A 17632-nucleotide genomic window follows, 5' to 3' on the forward strand; every position below is an offset into this window, starting at 1 on the left:
ATTTATCGCATACACAATCACAAACGGTAACTCCGAGTAGCGTGATGCTTTTCTCTGCCTGCTTCCTGCATTGTGCGTGAAAGGAAACGTGTAATACAAAGAAAGTCAAAAGAGTATTAAAAGATAAGAATAGAATAACAAAAAAATGATTGCAAAATAGACAAGAAAAATTGTAGAGCAGGACATGGGTAGTATCCCCCTCCCCAAGCCTGATGTATCTGAAGCTGGGGTTTCACCTGACCCAGCGAGAGCCCGAAGCTGAGGATTAACCCACCACAGTGAGAGCCCAAAGCTGGGGATTAACCCGAAGATGGGGTTTAATCTGTCCCAGTGAGAGACCGAAACTGGGGATTAACTCATTGCAGAGAGAGCCTGAAGCTGGAGATTAACCCGGCCCAGGTAGAGCCTGAAATTTGGGATTAACCTGCCCCAGAGAGAACATGAAGATGGGGATTAACCAACCCCAGGGAGAGGTCGAAGCTGGGGATTAACCCACCCCAGGGAGAGACTGAAGATGGGGATTAACCCACCCCAGGGAGAGACCGAAGCTGGGGATTAACCCACCCCAGGGAGAGACCGAAGCTGGGGATTAGCCTACTCCCAAAAGAGCCCAAAACTGGGGATTAACTGACCCAAGGGAGAGACCGAAGGTGGGGATTAACCAACCCCAGGGAAAGACCGAAACTGGGGATTAACCCACCACTAGTAGAGCCTGAAGATGGGGATTAGCCCACTCCCAAAAGAGCCCAAAGCTGGGGATTAACTGACCCAAAGGAGAGACCGAAGGTGGGGATTAACCCGCCCAGCAAAAGCCCTCAGCCGACTGTGACCTGTGTTCCTGGGATCGTCTCCGCAGTGCTGGACAGCTGCCCGTGGACTGGCTGCCGCTGTTCAGCTGGGAGCTGAATTGCTAGAGATTCTACCAGTTTCTTATATTTTTATCTTATTTTTTCTCTCCCTGACTGCATGGCTTTGCGGATGTGCGAAATCCTGCCTTATCTCCCAAAGCTAACGAAAGGAGGGGGAGCCACAGTGATAAATTACATCTGCAGAGGACTCCCCCACCCCCCATCTGCGACTCGGCTCTGCAGGCACGGGTGGGGGGGGGGTGTCACGCTTGGCGGGAACGCTGTCATCTGGCCTCCAGGTGGGCCGTGGTGCCATAATTGGGCTGATAGCACAGGTAGTGTGGGGCCGAGAAACAGAGAGATAGAGAGAGAGAGGAGGGAGAATGAGGGGCGTGAGAGAAGGAGAGGAGGAAGGGTGACGTGGGAAAGTATAAGGGTGAGAGAGTGAGGTGGGAGTGTGTGGGGAAGAGAGGACGGGGAAAGGAAGGTAAAAGAGTGAGCTGGGAAAGTGAAAGAAGGAGAGGTGGGAGAGAGAGAGAGTGAGAGAGAGAGTGGGAGAGTGAGATGTCACGGAAGAGACGGCGAGCAGCTCGCAGGCTGCCTGACAGACTCCCACATGAATGTCTTTTCACACCTAGGTCTCCCCACGTGGGTGTCCCATGAGAGAAGCCATGCCCGTCCTAACAGCAGGCATAGGTAAGCACCCTGCAGCCCGTGATGGGGGGGGGGAGGCTGCAGTGCAGTACTGGAAAGCCGCGTGAAGCAGCTCCCTGAGTCGTGCTGCAGAAAGCCACCCCCCCACCACACGTGGGGCTGGTTCAGTTCTAACCCTGGTCATGTTCTGACCATGTGCTGATCGGGCAGTTTGCATGTCTTCCCCACGTTTCCTCCGTTCTGTTCCCAAAGTTAGTCGGTTTGATGTCTCTGAATCTCCTACAGAGTGTGATTGTGTCCTGTGATGGCCGGTGTCTTGTACCCCATGCGTAATAAACAGGCAGTTAGAAGAAGTTTCTTTGTCACTGATGCATGAATTGTGACTTCACCTTTAAGATGGATGGATGGATGGATGGATGGATTATTTTGCTTTTGGCAAAAGGCATTTCTTGCTGCCCTCTTTCAGCACCAGGGAGTATTTTGCTTAGTGACTTAGTGATTAGTAGTGATTAGTAGTGATTTAGTGATTAGTAGTGATTACTGATTCAGGTTAATAACTTGGGGCTTTTAATTAACAGCCACACTGTGACCTTCAGTACAGACTAGTTTACTAATTAAACTCCTGTCACACCCCAGCAAAGTTCTGGTCCCCATAACAGGTTCTTAGGCGGCTGTGTGTGTGTCTCTGTGTGTGTGTGTCTGTGTGTGTGTGTGTGTGTGTGTCTCTCTCGTTCAGGGCTACACGAAACGTTGGCCCTTCTGACCTCCCAGCTGCGTCCAGACGCCAACCACAAGGAGGACATGGTCTTCCTGAAGGACGTCTTCAGCGAGAAGAGCCTGGGATACCTGATGAAGGTCCGTGCGGTTCCCCTTACACAGAAACACAAACAACGCAGACAGACACAGCTGATTTGCCCGTCGGCCATGCGACTTGGCGTGCGTGTGGGCGGCGGAAGCCTCAGCGGTGCCACAAGGACCTCACGCCTTTTCCCACCTCCTGTCTCGGCACAGATCCACGAGAGGCTGCGTCTGTACGAGTGCCAGTGTCCCGCCCCCGTCCTGCACAGTGCCTCGTCTCTTGTGGAGGATGTGAGTACGACCACGTGGGCATGTATGATTTATACCCTGACGGATGCTCCGGCGTCTTTCACTTAGGGGCCTTGTTTGCGTTAAGCTGGTATTTGTTTTTCTTTATGCTGGTTGGCCATGCATCTCCTATCCTGGATGGAGGGATTGATGTCTGGTTGGGTATCGGTGACTTGATTGGGGAGTGATGGATGGGGTGAATGGCAAGAAGGAGAGACCGGTGACTAGGTGAATGGGACGATGGCTGAATGGATGGATGGATTGATTGATTGATTGATGGATATAAGGATTGGTTGACAGAAGAGGGATTGATTGATGATTGATGGATAAATGGGGGGGGGTTGCTAGTTCAGTGGGGGATTGCTGACTAGATGGAAGAAGGTATGAAGGTATGGGATGGGGGATTGGTGGATGGATGGAAGGATTGATGACTGGATGGGGGGATCGATGATTGAATGGAGGACCAATGTCTAGATGCATGGGGTATTGATGGTTGGATGGATGGACAGATTGACAGCTGGATGGCTGGATGGAGGGATCGATGGCTGGATGGATGTATTTTGGTCATCACAGCTTTTTCCTGGCACCGGCATTTAGAGCTGCCTGGTCACACCCTGTAACCTGAAGCACTTCCACCGACAGCTATTGATGCCTCAGTGTGTGACAGTGAGTAGACATACAATCAATTGGCTCCCTTTGCCGTAAGGGTGAGGTGAAAATGCAGATACTCAGCAGCACTCAGAGTTAACAGCGGACCCTACAGGAAAGGAAAGGATTCAGTCCCTGGAGAATCTTGAGGGATCTTCTGGGGTGCAGTTTCTGTGGCTGCAGTGATATTGCTAACAAAACTGCACGTAGGGGGTGTTAAAATGGAGTCTCCCATCACCCTCTCGCTCTGTATGTGTCCAGGTGCCTACTTTTTCCTACATTTGCAATTCTACCCCCCCCCCCCCCACCCCCCCACTGAAAAGGTGCACAGTGTTCCCTGGTGGGTAGATATTTGGGTGGGGGGAGGAGAGAGGATTGGAGTCCTTTAATAAGCGATGAAATTGCTCCTGCAATGTAGCTGCATGTCCTGCTGGGTGACATTCACAGCTTCAGAACTTCATCAACCACATCCATCTGTCTCTCTTTGTCCTGCTGGTGTGGGATGGGTGCAAAGCCATAGATTTGGGTATGGATGGGCGGGTCATGTGAGGATGGGGCATTTGGGTCTGATTTGGTCCTTACTGGTTTTGAAACCAAACATACACCCTTAGGTGGGGGCCAGAGCTCAGGCTTTGGGTCTCCCTCCAGCATTCGTTCCCCTTTGCTTGATGCCAAGAGGGGCTGGGCTTTCACATGTCAAACGCTCAACAGCGCCCCCCCCTGGAGGCCTGTATGTCATGTGGGATGCTCTGATTGACAGGTGGCAGAGGAGCTGCAGAGCAAATCGATGAGCAGCAACGAGAAAGAGCTCCTGCACCTGCTGATGTCACCACACTTCAAGGTACAGGCATTGCTTCTGGAGGCCATAGTTCTTTGTGTGAGGGTTCCTTACCCATCAGCCTGAATCAGCCTGGTTGGCCATAATCATCACAGCTATTATGGGACTCTATCGCAGATTCGATGCACCTGTCCTTGCCGACCCCCCCACCGACTGACTGTCTGTGTTGTTTCCCCCCTTGCCCCCCTCCCCGCCCACCAGGCGGTCCTCTTTGCACATGACACCGTCGCACAGAAGAACTTTGACCCTGTGCTGCCGCCGCTGCCTGACGACCTGGAGGATGAGCTGGAGGAGGCGACAGTGAAGATCGTGCGTCTGGTGAAGAACAAGGAGCCGCTGGTGAGGGGTCTCCACTGGGGGGCAGTGTGGAGAGGATGCCTTTAATGGGCAGATCTTGTTGCCGCTTGCTGAACTTACATAAGATCCTGCTAAAGTGTGACTTATATATTCAATTAAACATCTAGCTGTAATGGCTAATCAAGGAATGCACTGAGGCACCAAGGCACTTCAGTTAAATAAGACGACACGACAAGGCCAAGGAGCAAGTGAGTAGGACCTAATGAACATCGGACAGGCTGAGATGGACCTTCCTGTGCAGGGAGAGTGCAGTATAATCTCTATTGATCTCAGCGGTAATTACTCTTGTTCCTGGCAGGGGGCGACCATCCGGCGAGATGAGACCACAGGGGCTGTTGTCGTCGCCCGGATCATGAGGGGCGGGGCTGCTGACCGTAGTGGTGAGTAGTCCCAATCCCCCCCCGCCTGGTCCATGACAGTCTGAGATGTTTCATGTCGACAGAGAGACTACATGAGATGTTGACACACACAGCTCTGTGCAAACAGATGGAGCATAAAGACAGGTTGGAAATGTGGGACAAGGGGGCCCATGGAAGAATAAGGAAAGTGGCCAGCGGATAGAGAGAGGTGGGGGCATTGTTTCGGGTGAAGCGGGGCCGCTCCCTTTGTGGCTCTGCTGCTGCACAGAGCAGAAGAATTTAGGAACGGCTGCAGGGACCGTGAGCCCAGTGCTGCTGATGTGGCGTTTTCGGCTTGGTGCACTGCGGTCGGTGATCGTCCAATTTCACGCAGCCTGATGGATGGCTTTAATCGCAGGGCCCTCATCTCCTCAGCTCCTCCTGGAAACTGGTTAGATGTAGCTGCAGGCTGAGGTGGTGCTGAAAGCTCGTGAGGCTGCCCTGGGTTTTGGAAACAACTTTCAGATGTACCTTAGAGGGTCCTGGTCCTGGGCGCCATACTTACACCCGCTTCTGCTCTGCTCAGGTCTTGTGCATGTTGGTGACGAGCTCCGGGAAGTGAACGGCATCTGCATCGCACACAAAAGGCCCGATGAGATCAGCCATCTGCTGGTATGGAGCTGAGAGTCCTCGCTTTGTTATGAATATCATGTTTATTATCTTTTAATTGCTCCATCTTATGGGAACCACAACCACACAATTCTGTCTTACCCCATTTGGCCGAAGTATTAATTTTATATAGGATCCTAAAATTATGCAATTTCTTTCTTTATTGAATTGAAGTGTTCCTTCCAGTACACTTTCTTTATTGTTTAGAATCACAGAAGGTGCTGAGGATTGTGGGAGTTCCAGGGTACAGAGGCAGCGAACCGTGACTGGATCCTTGTGTGAATAGTTCTTCCACTCCTCTTTGTGTTCTAGTCCCAGTCTCAGGGTTCCATCACTCTCAAAATAATCCCGGCCGTGAAAGAGGAGGACCGGCTGAAGGAAAGCAAGGTGAGAGAGCCGCATGCCTGAAAAATGAGGATGGGATGCGTGCACACTGGAGTTTGAGTTGACTGTTTCCTTGGCATGCTGGGATGCCCCCCCCCTCCCAGGTGTACATGAGGGCTCTGTTTGACTACAACCCCTCGGAGGACAAAGCCACGCCCTGCCAGGAGGCAGGCCTGCCTTTCAAACGCGGGGACATCCTACAGGTGGTGAGCCAGGATGACCCCACCTGGTGGCAGGCCAAGAGGGTGGGGGACAGCAACCTCCGGGCCGGCCTCATCCCCTCCAAGAGCTTCCAGGAGAGGTAGGCCCGCCCCACCCACTGATTAGCCAATCAGACCTGCTTGACAGCATGCGCTCTTAAATGAGCGGTTAATTAGGGTGAATCAAGAGCTGAACTCTCCATGGAAATGAAAGATCCATTACTTTTGCTAATTAGCATGTAACGGTGTGGTCTTCTGTACATAACAATGTCCAGCCCTACATATCTCTCACTGTGCCTGCAACACAAGGTCATCTCTCCAGGTTCTCAGCCCAGGACCCCATCCACATTATCATGCATCAAAAAATGACCTATTCTGGATGGCTTGAGGGACACCCATGAATTACAATGTCTCTAACCCTACAGACGTCGTCTGAATCAGTCGTCAGTGTTGTTTGATGGTATCTTTCCCCCAGGGTCAACCTTGCTCTTTGCTTTAGCTGAAAAACAAGATCCACTGAGTCAGACATAACTACAGTGCGCAGTTCATTGTAGGAAAACAGTCTTTTTCTGTAACCTCTTCCCTGCTAATATTCTGTGGTGTGTGTCTCATGTGCCCCCCCCCTCTCTCTTCTCAGACGGCTGGCATACAGGGTTAAAATGGGCACCATGCCCCATCTGCGGTCCCCTGGACTACCACTCTGTAAGTTACACACCGGTGCTTTCAGAAGCTGTTTGGGAATGACTGACCTTACGGACATAAGGCAGTGTTTTTAAACCCGGTCCCTGGGGACCCCCAGACGGTCCACATTTTTGCTCCTTCCCAGTACATAAACAGTCAAGAACAAGCCAAACAATCGAAAAACACCTGCTAGAGGTGTGTTGGGAGCTGGCAACCTGGGCTGAGAAATGCTACCATAAGACGGAACTTGTTTATCTGTGTCACTACATGGCATGGAGCTATAGCTCTGCTGGGTCCCATAATCAGATATCCCCTGTCAGCTCTATAATCCCATCACGCTTAGAGTAATCGCCATTGATACTATTTTGGCTAGTTGGCGGTATGGACTGGCCACCACCCTGCTGATTTGAGGGGGGGGCGCAGTGTCCAATACTAAGTGCGATAAGCGTTGCGGGTAATCTGGGGCCAATCGGCTTAGGAGTATAAGGAGACAAACAAAAACATCTGAGAGGCATGCAGCCCCTTTTCATTGTTCCGAATGCCCCCCCACCCCAACTGCAGTGCCACTGGTGTTCTGAAAGGGGCTCCGGTTCTGCTTAGATGGGCAGCCTTGTGTCCACAACACCACGTCCAGGTCTCCTTTACAACCATGTGCTCTCTTTTGCCCTCATAGCAGCAGACGACCAGGGCTGTGAGAAAGGTAGGTGAGCGATGAAAAATGCCTGTCGGATCCCAGACCCGAAGCCCGGCCCCCCCCGGCCCCCCGCATCACCACCGCCCTTATGAAATTCAGTCTGCCAGGTGTTTTGACCTGGTGGGCCTCTCTGAGCACGCTGACAGCTCACCACGTGGCATATTTAGCTTGAAATTTAGCCACCTCGCCTAGCCTGCGTGTGGACGTACGTATCCTCAGAGGATGCTCAACGTTTCCATGCTTGGGGCGGGAGCTGGTGAGCGGCGCGGCGTAGCTTAAAATAACATGGGCGCCGTCGTTTCTCGACACCCTACATTGGTGATATTTTAATTCCCGTTTTCCCCACTGGAAAGACAAGTAAAGTGTCATGTAATTTAAGCGTGAAGGGCCTGTCTCTGCCACGCCTGTTTCCCCTGGGGAGTGGGAGTGGGAGTGGGGGTGTGGGGTCCTCTTGAGAATAATCCAACCAGCTGTTGGGCTACGTGAGCAGAATAGAGATTCTCGTGGTTGCTAAGCCTCCCCTCCACTCCCCTCATCTCTCCTCTCCTCCCAGCAGGATTGTTGTGTCGTGTCGTGTCTGAGTTTACATTTCACCACAGCCACTCTCTGATGTCCATTCCACCTCTCCGTGGTCTTCTCTTATCATGCTTTTTCCATCTCTCCCTCTCCATCTTCATCGTCTCCGGTCTCCCACCTCAATCGATCTGTCAGATTTTATACATCTCACATTTTCACGAGGATGCCGATGCAGAATGATTGGTGGCCTGCTGTTTCTGTGAGGAATCGAAATGTGTAAAGACTAAAATTTGCCTAAAATTTAAGCCCAAATCCTCTGAAAGATGGCGACGGAGAATAAGACACGCGATATCTGGAGAATCAGAGACCATATGAAAGTCTGACTGCCGTGGCTTATCATCTCATCTAGAAATTTTTCCAAGTGCTACGTGTACAGAGGGTGCCTCCTTTAGCAGAAGGCTACTTGTGTTTAACGTCTTTGAAGGTTACAATTTGTTTATCATGTCTGCCACGGAGGATGTAGCCCCCAGCATTTTTTCACGTCCCCGCCTTACCACCCGCCTTGCTCTGTTGCCTGCAGTTTCCTCCCCCCTCTCCTACCTTCCTCTCACCCCCCCTTTTCCCTGCTTACCTCCCTACAGAGGACTCGGACTGTGAGGGGTATGTCAATGGACATTACATAGGTGAGAGAACGCATGCCTTCTCTGCTTCCTCGTTAGCCTGCAGGCTAACCGCTCGCGTGTGGCCGCCTGCTGTTTCCCAGCCAACCAGTAGGGGGTGCTGCGTGGATCGCACGAATGGAAAGAAAAACTGCCTCACTAGCAGTCCTGTGAAACAGGGACAGGGAAATGTCCCAGGGGAGTCTTTTGCTACTTGCATCCTCACCTGACATAGTTGTTCTTCAGCTTAACCAGCAAAAGTAACGGTTTGGGATGTGCAGTCTTTGATTCAACTAAAAATTATGCTCATTATGTAAAGTGGGTGTATAAACCCGAGAGTCAAATTTTCTTTAAATATGGCAGCCAGTTCCATATCCTTCGATTTAAATCTGTATCAGGATTCTTTCAGTCGACCAGAAGTCAGATTAAACCAAACAATTTCTAGCTTGCAAAAATCCATAATAGTCAAAAAATCCATGATTGATCGCAGCATCTGTTTTAAACGATGCTCAGTGATGACTTCTCAGTGATGACTTTCCTAAATGAAGATAATAAAACCATCCCTAAATTTTTCCATATCTGATTATATTCCAAAATATGCATGCACCCTTTCCCGGGCAAACTGTCCTTCTTGCCTGGTCTGAAGCCTTCCTTGCCCTAACATACTTAGCTCCATTTGATAGCTGATCTGAAAAAAACACACAGGTCGATATAAACAAGGCTGGATTTGAGAAGACCTGCCACCAGGTGTCGCTGGCGAGCACCTATCGTCTAATCTAATTTATTTTCCCTGCTGGGGGGGGACATAATTGCCATGTGCCATGTAGGTTCCTCCTTCACCAACCTCCCCACGCTCTACCACATCAGGCAGGGCAGCCTAAGTGCGCCCCCTACCAGCTATGTTTATATCACACAGGGCCGCCTTGCTCATGCTGTCTGCAGGCTTCTGCCCCCCCTGCCTCCCTCCCCTCCTCCCCTGCTTTGGATGGGCTGCCCCCTTGAGCTGCGCACGGCCGCCTGCAGCTTGATTCCTCGTTTGGATTAAAGCCAGGTGGTGTAAATCGGTGTTTCCCAACCCAGCCCTCGGGGACCCCCCCCCCCCCCCCCCCCCCCCAGCTGGTCCCTATTTTTGCTCCGTCCCAGACAGTCCACATTTTTGCTAGGGAGCTGGAGGAAGCAAAAATGTGAACTGTCTGGGGGTCCCCGAGGACTCCCTCTCCCCGAGGACCGGATTAGGAAACACTGGTATAAATGGTCTAACACTAGTTACAGTTTCTCCTAAGTGTAAGCCTGTTGCGCCCTCCTGTGGCCAAGCCTTTTCCTGGGAGTTTTACACAGGTACTGTCCCAGTTCCTTCCAGTACACTGAAACCCGCCTTCATTAACTATTAAAGTGCCATATTCTGCCTGTACATTTTGCATCAACATGAGGAAAAAAATGCCTTAAATACTAAGAACATAAATGTATTAGAAACCGTTTTCCAGTGGACCTAATGAGGTCACAGTTTATTTTCATAGATAGTAAGATTCCAGATGTACTCACATCAACAGTAGCTCAATCTTACTGCTAGTAATGTTGTTTAGTTCATTATCAGAGGATTATTACTCAGAAAGTTTTGATTGTCCTGTAATATCTGTGGTGAGCCCTGCAAGTGAAGATGTATGTGTTGGATGCCTTAAACTCATTGGTCCAACTAATATCAGTCACTGTTCATTATTACATACTGTGAGATGTGCAATTTCTACACGCAATTAGATGTGCAATTTCTGGCAAGGTATATGTTTTTATATCTGCTTTACTTACAGTCACATGCAATTTTAGCTCATCTGAGTTTTAGTTACACAAAAACATAGAAGGAAAAACGATTGGTTCAGAGAGGTAACCAATCAGATTATAGAGGAGGTGGGTTAAAGCAACTAGACCAGACAGATGTCTTGGTCCTGCCTCCTCTAGTTAATTAGACCTGCCTGCTGTACAGTTTGATTGGTTATCTCTCTCAACCAATCATTTTTCATTTTGCCCTCAGAACATTTTTGTGTAAGTGAAACTCCCACAAGGCAAAGTGATACCTTTGTAATTATTGACCTTTGACCTTCCCAGATAACGTATTCTACCATGTCCTAGAGACCTTATAATGAGACCTAGGTGGAAGGCAGGAAGCGGACAGGATAACTTTGCCTGTGTGCAACTTATTGTGTAGATTCAATTTTCTGGGCCTCTCTTTAAACATCAGCTGGTCTGAGAAGGAGTTTCCGTCTCAGCCGCAAGGGGCGCCCGGACACTCCTGACGAGACTCCACCCGAGTCAGAATTCTTGACCTACGAGGAGGTGACACGATACCAGCAGCGTCCTGGTGAACAACGGCCCCGTCTAGTGGTGATGATTGGTAATGCTGCTGTCGCCTCGTAACCTCACCCTTCTCTTAAATCTACGTAACAAATAACCGTCTTGACATTTCTCATTGGTGGCGCTCATTCTGCCCAAGATCATTGGCCGTGATTAGCTAGATTGCTCTAAATTGATCCGTCTGATTAGCTAGTGAGAAATTAGCGATGTTCCTGCTCAATGCAACCAAAGAGTAAGGACATTTAACTAATCTATCCAGCTCACATATTCTTCGATCCTAAGTAAAAAAAATCAGACTATGACAAATCTATGGCGAATCAGCCACCAGACCCATCTTATAAGTGGTAATAATCTGTTTGTTCTTATGTCACATTAAACTCTCTTAGTTAATAAACAGCTCTGGCCTGAAGGTGATCTTGCTGCTGTAACACCCCAGGCCCAGTGGCCAGCAGGGGGCTCCACATCTGATCAGCCTGTCAAAATCGGAATGAGCGTGACAAATGATAACCAGATTAATCAGATTTTGCTCAGGGCTCTGCCAAGATCTGGGCTGCACCTGATACATTATCCTGTCTCACCACAGGATCCTTGGGAGCACGGATTAATGAGCTGAAGCAGAGGGTGATAGCGGAAAACCCCCATCGCTACGGAGTGGCAGTTCCTCGTGAGTCCCACCCCTCCCCATGCTTCCCTACCCCTTCATATCAAACACCATCCACCCATGGATGACGCTCAAGGGTCCATAACAACTGCCCATGTAGCTGGCAGTGGGGTTAGCCTGTGCTTTCCACTTACAGAAAAATGTTCTTAGGGCAGAAGGAAAAATTATTGGTTCAGAGAGAGAACCAATCAGATTGTAGAGGAGGTGGATCCAAGCAACTAGGGGAGGCAGGACCAAGACATCTGACTGGTCTAGATGCTTGGACCCAATCTGATTGGTTATCTCTCTGAACCAATCATTTTTCCTTCTGCCCTCAGAACATTTTTCTGTAAGTAAAACTCTGATAAACATGTTTTTGTGTGTACTAAGTATGCTCCTTCTGCTGTTGCGATGAATTGGGTCAAAATTCCAAAGCTCCACACTTCATTTCTCTTCTGCAGACACCACCAGGCCCAAGAAGACTCACGAGAAGGATGGAGTGGAATACCACTTTGTTTCTAAACAGGCGTTTGATGCCGATGTCCAAAACAACAAGTAAGCTGCTATTTTCCAAATGTTATAATTTCCCCTGGTATGATTTGATAATGTGGTTTGTAGACGCACCAGAAAAAAATTATACATTTACAGCACTTATTGGCCATCTTTACAAAGAAGGATCTATCAGTGGGGCTAACAACTATCTGTTATTCATGTAAAGACAGTCTTTTTATACCTTTATGGTATCTTTATACCGCAAGGGTAAGGAAAAGACTGGGGTGATTCTAGGATTTTTAATGGTGGGAAGCACAAGAAAGGCCTTAATTCACAGAGAGGGGCTAACCTTATCACTAACCAATGATACGTTTCATGTCAATGAGTGACAGAGAAGGGGACACTCTGGGGGCCAATCAGCTTTCAGAGGGGGCTGGGTCCCCTGTGGTTCCGCCTCTGTAGACACGCCTATGACAGGGGTAATGCCAGTGCTGAACACCTTCGGCACCTGATAAAACCACAGGGTGCTCTGTTTGGCTGGGTGGTGCCGGGTTGAGCTTCGCTGAATGATATCATGTCGGTCCAGGTTCATTGAGTATGGAGAATACAAGGAGAACCTTTATGGAACCAGCCTGGAGGCCATTCGCTCTGTCCAGGCCAAGAATAAGCTCTGTATCGCGGACGTACAGCCGGAGGTGAGTGTCTGGCACACAGCGACCAACCCCCACCCCCCCATTCAGAGTTTGCAGCCGTAGGCTCGCGGCATCGGACGTCTCTCTCGCACGTAGATGTGAAGCTTCCCTTTGCAGTTCACCATGAGGTTGCCCGATACTCTGCCTGTTTAAAAACAAGCTAATCGCCAGCGCTAAAACATGAGGACATAATATTAACTGTTGGCCCACTCTGCGTTGCATGCGTGTACATGTATAGATGGGGGGTCTTTAATCTGTCGTGCCTTAATTTGCTCCCCCTGTTCTGTCACTGCACATTGCTGCCTTTGGTGGTGACGGGTGGTATCAGCAGCGCTAAGTCCAATGGGCCCAGCCAGCTGCATTGGAGTGGAAACAGCAGAGCTGGTCTCTGCCACAGCTTCTTCTCCTCTCCTACGTTTCAGACCTTCCTGGCCTTTAAACAGAAATACATCCCCGTGACTTTTCTCCTGTTTATCCGCTGTTCACCTCGCGGCCCTGTCACCTTTGCTTTTCCTGAACCTTCGTGTCATTGGGGCGACGTCCTCATTGGGTAAATAGCATGGAGACTAACTCCCGCCCTGTGATATTTAACCATTCTCTCTACCAGCATAATAACAGCTGCGATAATGAGTCACGCCATTTCTTTCCTGTCCTGAGGCTGACGAGTAACAGGGGATTCGGCGAGATGAATAATGGATGAATGATGGATTCTCTCTTCGCCAGTGTGTAACTGACAAGCAATAAAATTAGCATTTAATGACATACGGTACAGTCACCAGATGTTATTCATTGACATAGTTGCTGGCATAACTATGCAAATTAATTGCATTTGTAACTGTGCTGATTGCACACCCCCCCCAACTAGTGGTGGTGATTGGTATTACAACTGGACCTCTGGGTCGTTAATCATTCATTTATTATGCCGACAAAAATTAAAGTCATGTGTCAGCCCGATGATTTTATAATTTGAGCTTAGTCATAGATTAATGGTATGCTACTAAAGTTATTTTATTACTTCTGAGAGGGAAGAAAAAACAATTTAGTTTATGATGTCTATCTTGCCAGTAGGGAGTTTCACTTCAAATAACCATCGGAGAGACTGATACGACGAAAGCAGCCCAGTGATTGTCGCACCGAAAGCAGAAAAGACTTCTTGTATTGGTAGTTCTCTGTTTTCTTTGACCCATAGGCTTTGAAGACCTTGCGCACAGCGGAGTTCAAGCCGTATGTGATCTTTGTAAAGCCCCGTATCCCAGAAAGCCAGCCACATCACACTACTGGTACCTCACCAGCAGGGGGCGAGCAGTACCGCATCACGGTAAGACTTCCAGGGAAACGCTCAGTGGTTAATGAAACTGTACTCCAGTCGCATCCGCTAATGTGGTCTCCGCCTTCTCAGGATGAAGACCTGGAGGAGATGCGGCAGTCTGGAGCACAGATGGACCAGCAGTATGGGCACTGGGTTGACCGGGTTCTGGTCAAGGAGGACATGGCCAGCGCGTGTGCAGAGCTGCGGGGAATCCTGGAGCGGCTGGAGAGGGAGCCCTCCTGGGTGCCAGTCATCTGGTTGCGCCCTTAACATCTCCCCCAGCTTCAGGCCTCTGGCCCCTGGTACCCTCTCCAGAACCCTTCTGTGACAGCTGCCTTTTGTCCTCTTCCTTCCTGCCCCCCTTTCATTGAACTCATCTTCGCCTACAGTGGAAAGGACCGGCTAAAAATCGAACCCTGATCTGGAAGTTGGGAACGGCATGCCTGAATCACAGAGAATTCATCTTGGTACCTCGGACACTCCACACATTCTTCGGTTTGCCTTCTACACATTTAAATCCTCTAAAAGTCGCAGCACTTCTGGGTCCACAGAAATCAGTTTTTCGGGGGAGGGGCAGGACCCCAGTGTTGACATCATTGAAAGACAATGTCACCCTGAACCTGCTTATGGTTCCTACATAAATAATCAGGACAGCATGGAACTGCAGGTTTGGATTTTAGGACTCAATTTTTGGACAAGAGACCTATAGGTTCATCATGGTATATTTTTTCTTAATTTAGTTATTTATTAACTGGAATGTCAGCTGCATTTAGACTGCTGTTATTCAACTGGAATCGGGAAGCTGCCTTTGACCGCAACAAGACCCTGATTCGAACCAGGACTGCATCCCTTCCTGCCGTTCCTCTCACTGTTCCAGTACAAGGTGATCTAGATGCCATGTTGATTTGACATGGAAGGCTGAACGACCCTTGGAAATTTTCCATAACCTTTAGTGGTAGCTGACAGCCATCTCTGTCTCTGAAGTTCCCATGAACATTTAAGAAAGACTGTTTTAACCACGCGGTGCTTCCATACGTCTTTCCATCACCTTATGGCCACAAGGGGAGCCAGTGTGAAATTTGGTGCGCTGTGAAATGCTTTCCAGAGCGAACCCGACAGCAGGAACAAATCCAAAGGCTTCCACTGCAAAAAACGATGTGTGGACATTGAAATATATGACAAAATGTAATCCAATGTAATTACAAAACAGAAATCACATAACATGAGATGCCTTGAATGCGGTTTACGGTATGTTGTCTTATACTGGTCTCTTAATTGTGAAACCGTGGCCTATTGTACTTGGGAAGAAAAGAAGGTTAATCTAGTTCAACAAGATAGACGATAATAGCTGCACGAGTATCAAGATAATGCAAATATCAGTTTGTTTGCATTTCAAATACAATTAAACTTTGGGTGAAATCTTGGGGTGATTATGTGTGAAGCTAGTATGTATTTGTGTGATTCATTTACCCATTTAGGTTTCCACCAGCTGTGATAGGTTAGCTGTACCTTTCATTCCAAGTCTGTTGTTACCATTAGATGCCATTCAGATTCAGAGATTCAGATGACGGCGTGCTCCTGGAGTGTTGCCCGTATAAGGTCAACCATTATCAGATCAGGCGAGGTACCACACCATGTTGCGGCAGCTGTAAGATGCGTGCCTGCTGTGGTGACAGGTCTACGGGGACTCATTCAGTCTGAATCTCTGTGCTACATATTGTTTTATTTATTTATTTGGCATGAAGATTTATCTGTAATTGTAAAGAGGGGCAGTTGGAACGATCACTTCAAATCCGCTAGAAAGGGAAATGATAATGTGTACATAAAAGAAAATGTCTTCATACTTGGTGCTAGTAATTAAGATTAAATCACATGACATGACAGGGTGTAAGGTGAGAGGACACCTACAGGAATCGCAGCTCTCATTACAGAAGTATGATTGCTTAAGAATGTAGCCTTACATCCTGCAAATTATACCAAAAAAATAGCATAATTCTGCAATTTATTATCTTTAGGAAAAAATATTAAACTGATTACCTGGGACCAGAAGAGGATGATTGCACAGATTTGGACTTATTGTATTTAACTATTTTTTAATTTGCTCAAAAATATGTGAAAACCCAAATGGAAAACATGACTTCATACCATTTGTTTTTGTATAGCTGAGTTAATTTTATTTTAATTTTTTAAATCAACTTTTACCATACTATACATTTTACATCTGAAAAGTGATTGTACAACAGTCTAGGTACACAGTGGTTTTTGGTTAATTTGTATTGGAGAGTTGATTAATCCCTTAAGACATTATCCCTTTCTCCTGGGTCAACCCTCCTCCCCTGGTTCAATTACATTTTTATGTTGTTGACACTGCCTCCATGGCCTGATTTCTAAATTCTTCGGTTGACCCTGTTCCCGCAGCTCAATTTCCGCATTCGTCGGTAGACCCTGTTCCCACAGCTCGATTTCCGCATTCGTCGGTAGACCCTGTTCCCACAGCTCGATTTCCGTATTCGTCGGTAGACCCTGTTCCCACAGCTCGATTTCCGTATTCGTCGGTAGACCCTGTTCCCACAGCTCGATTTCCGTATTCTTCGCTAGACCCTGTTCCCACAGCTCGATTTCCGCATTCGTCGGTAGACCCTGTTCCCGCAGCTCGATTTCCGCATTCGTCGGTAGACCCTGTTCCCACAGCTCGATTTCCGTATTCGTCGGTAGACCCTGTTCCCACAGCTCGATTTCCGTATTCTTCGCTAGACCCTGTTCCCACAGCTCGATTTCCGTATTCTTCGGTCGACCCTGTTCCCGCAGCTCGATTTCCGTATTCGTCGGTCGGCCCTGTTCCCACAGCTCGATTTCCGCATTCGTCGGTAGACCCTGTTCCCACAGCTCGATTTCCGCATTCGTCGGTAGACCCTGTTCCCACAGCTCGATTTCCGTATTCGTCGGTAGACCCTGTTCCCACAGCTCGATTTCCGTATTCGTCGGTAGACCCTGTTCCCACAGCTCGATTTCCGTATTCGTCGGTAGACCCTGTTCCCACAGCTCGATTTCCGTATTCTTCGCTAGACCCTGTTCCCACAGCTCGATTTCCGCATTCGTCGGTAGACCCTGTTCCCGCAGCTCGATTTCCGCATTCGTCGGTAGACCCTGTTCCCACAGCTCGATTTCCGTATTCGTCGGTAGACCCTGTTCCCACAGCTCGATTTCCGTATTCTTCGCTAGACCCTGTTCCCACAGCTCGATTTCCGTATTCTTCGGTCGACCCTGTTCCCGCAGCTCGATTTCCGTATTCGTCGGTCGGCCCTGTTCCCACAGCTCGATTTCCGCATTCGTCGGTCGGCCCTGTTCCCACAGCTCGATTTCCGTATTCTTCGGTCGGCCCTGTTCCCGCAGCTCGATTTCCGTATTCTTCGGTCGACCCTGTTCCCACAGCTCGATTTCCGTATTCTTAGGTTAACTCTGCTGCCACAGCTCCTCTGTGAACTTGTCCTTCTCCTTTGTCCCTTGCACCAGAATGAGGAATCCTACACTTTTGCACAATCTAGCAGGATGAGGTAAGATGTGATAAGTGAAGGAGAACA

General features: G+C 48.9%; 1 protein-coding gene across 5 annotated transcripts; it reads left to right on the forward strand.

Moving 5' to 3' along the window:
- The first annotated feature begins 1345 nt into the window (after positions 1-1345).
- Positions 1346-15474, forward strand: mpp3a (MAGUK p55 scaffold protein 3a). Of its 5 annotated transcripts, none has more exons than XM_049003207.1 (19): positions 1346-1544; positions 2239-2357; positions 2514-2591; positions 3997-4077; positions 4276-4413; positions 4730-4811; positions 5356-5441; positions 5751-5825; positions 5927-6123; positions 6660-6724; positions 7377-7403; positions 8555-8596; positions 9845-9910; positions 10806-10958; positions 11502-11582; positions 12020-12113; positions 12637-12745; positions 13932-14060; positions 14142-15474. In XM_049003207.1, exons 1-19 carry the CDS (start codon positions 1508-1510, stop codon positions 14319-14321), a joined length of 1839 nt encoding a protein of 612 aa, XP_048859164.1. In that variant the 5' UTR covers positions 1346-1507; the 3' UTR covers positions 14322-15474. The 5 variants fall into 5 exon arrangements, with proteins under 5 accessions (XP_048859164.1, XP_048859165.1, XP_048859166.1 ...); XM_049003208.1 differs by having other exon boundaries at positions 7380-7403; XM_049003209.1 differs by lacking the exon at positions 9845-9910 and having other exon boundaries at positions 7338-7403.
- Positions 15475-17632: the final 2158 nt, after the last annotated feature.

Source organism: Brienomyrus brachyistius, unplaced genomic scaffold (genome assembly GCF_023856365.1).
Source record: "Brienomyrus brachyistius isolate T26 unplaced genomic scaffold, BBRACH_0.4 scaffold75, whole genome shotgun sequence".
NCBI lineage: Eukaryota > Metazoa > Chordata > Actinopteri > Osteoglossiformes > Mormyridae > Brienomyrus > Brienomyrus brachyistius.